Here is a 5,684-nt window from a genome sequence, read left to right as displayed (position 1 = left end):
CTTCACTTTTGTCGCGCACACGTCTATCCGAAGCCAATCGTCCACCCACCACATCCGACCGTCCACTCGTCCGGCCGCCCGGATACCGCACCGCGCATGTATTTATTATTACAGTATATTATATATGCTCTCTCCGTCTCATAATAAATAACATTTTAGAACAAGCACACAAACTAATACTAACCGTAAAATTACAAAAACATCTCTTTTCTTTTATAATGAGTGAATGAGGTGTTAGTTGTTTTTTTAGAATGTTCCGAAAATTATCTTGTCTTTTGTGGTAGATGGGTCAAAATTAATATTTTTTGTGAGACAAATTTTAAACTCTAAAATTATATTTATTTTGATACCGAGAGAGATTTATTACTATACATAAATTAAGCTTGGGCATTAATAAATACAATAAGCCAAGGCACCCTGTCGCCCACCTGTCCGGGCCACTACAATAATCCCGGGCCCAATCCCGTCTCAGCCGCTGCCGCTGCGCGTCCACGGCGACGCGACCTCTGCGCCGGGTCCGATTGGCCGGGCTCCTGGGATCCTCTCCTCCCCGCGCCCCACCGCAGCAAGCGGGAGGGAGAGATACTAGACGAGGGAGCGGAGAGCGGAGAGCGGAGGAGACGACGCGCTCGCCTATTGGCCGCCGCCTCCGGGCGAGCCTCCGCGCCCAGTGGTCAGTATCGGCTCGCTCTCCCCCTTCCTCAGTTCCTCTCCTCCCCCCGTTGCGTTGCTTGCTTCGCTTTTTATTCCCTTGTTTCCTGATTGGCGCTTTCGTGATGACCCTTCTTTCTGGCCGCCTCGGGCTTGATGCTGCCCGCCGCCCCGTTTCTATTTTTGGGCGGCGGCCGGTTTCGGATAAGGCGGTGTCCCAATTCCCCGGAGCGAAGCCGTCGCGGCGGGGATCCTGTTGTTTTTGGGCCTGCGAATTCTGGGACGGAGTTCTTCCGCCGGTTGGATCGGGGAGACATGGCTGCTGACCTTGTTGGCGCTGCGATTTCTGTGGTGGGATCAGGGGTACTCTGATTTCTGCGGCTAGCTTGTTGGCTGTTGCTTGGTGTCGTTGCTCGAGTGCTCAGTACTCCAGTTGACCGAAAACTCTTGCGCACTTCAGTTCCGGCTGAGTCGGATGGTGTTTTGCCGAACTTTTGATCGCCAGTTCTTGCTGATTCCGGTGTTCAATTGTTCAAACTCGAGGCTCGTCGGAGAGCCTCTGCTCTGCGCCTCTATCCGTGCTCGAATCGGTCCTGGCGTTTCATTCCCAGTGTTCGTATGCCGCATGATCCGCGAGCCTGTGTTCTGCGACGGATTCCGAGCAGTCGCGGAGCTTTTCGCGTCTCCGATCGGGTCGAGATCGCCACCCTGTTTTCGCACTGAGCATATCCGGCTTTCATCAGTCTCGATCCTCGTTTGTGACGAACCACCACTGTTCATCTCTGTTTGACTTTTCCACGGCTCGCATGGCATAGAAACAGAACAGAACAGCGACGACCTGGACGACGCGGCCGGCGGGGCTGCGAGGGTGATCACCGAGCATCATGGAGTCGCGCCCGGGCGGAACGAACCTGGTGGAGCCCAGAGGGCAGGGTGCCGCGCTGCCTTCGGGCGGCGCGGCGATGCAGAAGCCGTGGTGGACGAGCTCCGGGGCCGGGCTCGGTGCAGTGTCGCCTGCCGTTGTGGCGCCGGGGAGCGGGGCAGGGATCAGCCTGTCGAGCAGCCCGGTAGGTGGTGGTGGTGGTGGTGGTGCCGGGGCGGCCAAAGGCGCTGCGAGTGACGAGAGCAGCGAGGATTCACGGAGATCTGGGGAACCAAAAGGTATGCGTTGCTAGCTTTTCAGTATGTATTAGATGAGCTGTTATTGAAGTTGCTGTAATGGTTTCTCTTCTCTACAGTTCAGCGTTCTTGCTTTTTTTAGCACACAGTACTTCATCTGGGTCTGAATTCATTGGAAAATCTTTCTATATTTAACAATCGCCCATACTAGGTAGCTCGCTCCTGCGTAGCATGCTTCCAGTTTCCTTATATGGCATAAAAGGATGGGGGAAATTCTGACATTTAATGCAAGGCTTGCAGAAGGCTATAGCGACTTAGCGAGTCTGATACGTAGTATATTTGTTTTCGTTTTGGTCTCTTAAAAGATTCAGAGAAAGATGCTGGAATCTATCAGTTATCCAATTAGGAAATCTTCAGAGATATAATATCAATCTCATTTCTCATGGGTTGGTATCATACCTACTCTGCTGAAATCTGATGTAGGATTGCTATTAATCATTCGTAGCTATATTCATGGCTTCACTAGCCTAGTTATTTGTTCAAGGAATACCATCTTACATACGATCATAGTTACCACTAGGCAAGTACTTTGATCTTCGTAAAATATGATACTGGTCGTGGGTTGCTGTGGGGTCTTTTCTTGATCATGTGCTAACTGTCCTGTAGTATTGCCTGGTATAGTATTGACAATTCCAGGGTGATGACTTTCTCTTATTGTGTCCTTATGTGGAATTTTTTTTCTCTCTGCGTAGAAGTCTTCATTAATCATGGTAACATTAGACGTTGTGCATATTACAGCAAAAATAGGAAAGGAAGTTTATTCTTCAGATGCTTGCATGACATAGAGAACTCATGTGGTGCATAGTTAACTAGTCATTTTGCAGATTACGCTAGCACAGAAATCTCTAAAACAAATATTCCACCTTTTTAATTTTTTTTCAGTAGGTTGCTGGAGCATTGTCTGTCTTTGACTGAAAAGCAAATGTATATGGTAGTTGGATTAGTTGTTGTTTTTCTCTCTCGAAAATGTGTGAAATGGTTGTTGGCTGAGACATTGGGATTTTAACAATAAACTAACTATTCATCTTTTCTCAGTCTGATGTTGTTATAATGTCAGATGAGGAATAATGCTATTTTCTTTCCTAAACTTTTGAATGTTGCTTCCAGTAAGACTATATAATTTCTACTCAGATAAATGTGTTGTCAATTTGAAGAATTCGATTCATTACCAATTGTTGCATCAGCAATGAAAGTATTTTTTCTACCTTCCAATAACAAATTTAGAATTGATGTTATTTTAATTCCAGATGGTAGTGCTGGTCAAGAAAAGAACCACGCCACATCACAGATGCCTGCTTTGATGTCAGAGTATTTGACACCATATTCACAGCTGGAACTGAACCAATCAATTGTACGCACCCTTTTCTCTATGGAGTCTATTTCTTGTCTGTTCATGTTTCCATTTTCTTTGAACATGTCGGGCACTGTAACTGTATCTCTTGTCTCATGTCCATACCTTTTCCTTGTGCAGGGTTCAGCAGCATATCAGTACCCAGATCCTTACTACGCTGGCATGATTCCTCCCTATGGCACTCAAGCGGTGGTAATATTTTGCTGCCTATTTAAGCATTATACCATATGTCGCTCGACGCTCCTTCCGTTCGTTTCAAAAAAAAAAAAAAAATTCACTCCTTATATGCAGTTCTTTATAGTCTAAATATTGGTACTGGCTAATACGCTTCACTCAATCACAATATAGTCTGAGACAAATAATTACAGATGGAGTGGATATGTTACTATTGAACAGTTGCCAATCCTGAACAGTTTTCAATACTCTATATGAGTACTATGTTCCCTATTGAAATTGCAGTACAGAATTCAGAAAAAGGTTACTGAAATTACATTGGAAATACTTGGATTCCTGTGTTACTTTATTAGTAAAAATGTTAACATGTAATAAACGGAGACATTTTGTTATTATAAGTAGAGGAGATGGTAATGCAAGCACGACACTTTGGCTAGACTTGTGCACATTCACCTTTTGTAATGTATAGTTAGCGCAAAAACAAAGATGTGTTCTTGATGACCTGCAGTTTTCCTTATACCTGCAGTTTTTATTGTCTCCGCAGGCTCATTTCCAGCTACCAGGATTATCCCACTCTCGCATGCCATTACCTCTTGAAGTATCGGAGGAGCCTGTTTATGTAAATGCAAAGCAGTACCATGGAATTCTAAGACGAAGGCAATCACGTGCCAAGGCTGAACTTGAGAAAAAGGTGGTCAAAACCAGGAAGGTTAGTTAAGCAATACTGTGGTCATGCGCATGCCTCCTCTATATTTCCACTGTGATTTTTTAGGTTGGCAATAAGTGCGATCCTTGATATACCAAACTCTGTATGTCTGTTCTTTTTGGATTCAAATGTGAATGAATCATATAGCTTGATTGTTATCTGAGCACATGAATTGATATTGCAGCCCTATCTTCATGAGTCTCGTCATCAACACGCAATGAGAAGGGCAAGAGGAAATGGGGGACGCTTCCTGAACACAAAGAAAAGTGATAATGGTACTCCGAATGGTAATGCTGAACCTAAGAAAGGTACGGTTTGCTTCTCGTAGAACACAAATACAAACGCATGCACTTCCATTTCTGACACCCTGCTTCTACATCCATTAGGAGATCAAAACTACGAGCATCTCCATGTCCCTCCTGACTTACTACAGCTACGACAGAACGAGGCATGAAGTAGTGGTCTTGCATCCTAGAACAGTGGTTTCTTCCCGAGACATAGGCACTTGAGAGACCGGACTCCTGCCCCTGCGCCGCGCTGCCATCTTAGCGACCTGCCTTGGTTGTGCAAGGCGGCCCAAGGCTCGTTCAGCTGAGTGAGCTTGGTACCAGGTCCTGGCAGAGCGCGCTGGGGGCGCTGGTGTCCGTAGAAGTGTCTGCTGCCATGGCCAGGTCTGCTGTTTTCAGGCAACTCATTCTTGGCTTTCGCATCCCGCCCCTGTGTTGTAAACTTGTGTGTTTCAAGTGAAACTAATGTTGTGTTCGGTTGTCGGCGTCCTGCGGAACATCTGTATAATTAAGATCAATTTTGTCGGTACCCTGTAGCAGAGATACCCACTCCTACTGCCTCCTACTGCAGCAAGGCAGGACTCGCGTAGTCATCCATAACTACGCCCTAAGGGCCGGAGCAGCCGGGCCTCAGGGGTCCGGCACTTACCTTACCGGGCCAACGGCCCCGGACCCGTTCCCCGTTCTGGGAACGGGTCCGGTGACGCCATGTGTCCTTGAGGAGGGGAAGCTCCGCGCCAACAACCGAGGGCTCGAACGCCCCATAGGGGCCCGGGACCTCCCCGCGTCCGTCCGGACTTCCCACGCGCGTAGAACCAATATACCGCTGGAAGACTCACCCACCCACCGCATTCGATGCAGGTGGTTGAGGCGTGCTCTTCTGCCGCGGCACGCGGGTCAGTTTTTGTCAGGCCTCACTGTAGACCGCATATTATCGAGGTACACAGTGCAGCCGCATGCGCCGCATCCGCGCAGAGCCCGTATGCCGCATTAAATGGATACGACGGCACGGCACCCTTTCATCATACCGCCTACGACGCAAGCTACACGGCCCGTTCAGCTACGCAGCAGGCTACGCCGCAAGCTACGCTCTGGCGCCGTTTCGACAAGACAGGGCATGGCTATGCCGCACGGATGATTCCCACGGGCAAAGCAGGGAAATGCAGAAATAAGATCTCCGTCGCCTGCAACGCCATAACGTCTGTACAGTATGTTATTTTATACTACATCGCGGGGCCCATCTGTCGGGGACCCAACGGCTATGTACACTCCTCCCTTGAGATATAAAAGGGAGGAGTACGTAAAGCCAAGCTAGGCCAGGCGAAGCCAGGCGAGG

General features: G+C 48.0%; 1 protein-coding gene across 1 annotated transcript; it reads left to right on the top strand.

The window, feature by feature from the left end:
• Positions 1-426: 426 nt before the first annotated feature.
• Positions 427-4,897, top strand: LOC120650102 (nuclear transcription factor Y subunit A-1-like). The gene is made up of 7 exons (XM_039927122.1): positions 427-673; positions 1,467-1,812; positions 3,078-3,181; positions 3,302-3,373; positions 3,900-4,064; positions 4,246-4,369; positions 4,448-4,897. Exons 2-7 carry the CDS (start codon positions 1,536-1,538, stop codon positions 4,513-4,515), a joined length of 810 nt encoding a protein of 269 aa, XP_039783056.1. The 5' UTR covers positions 427-673; positions 1,467-1,535; the 3' UTR covers positions 4,516-4,897.
• Positions 4,898-5,684: the final 787 nt, after the last annotated feature.

Source organism: Panicum virgatum, chromosome 9K, assembly GCF_016808335.1.
Source record: "Panicum virgatum strain AP13 chromosome 9K, P.virgatum_v5, whole genome shotgun sequence".
Taxonomy (NCBI): Eukaryota; Viridiplantae; Streptophyta; class Magnoliopsida; order Poales; family Poaceae; genus Panicum; species Panicum virgatum.
Note: the sequence above shows the minus strand (reverse complement) of the source record. Positions and strands in the feature narration are given on the sequence as shown.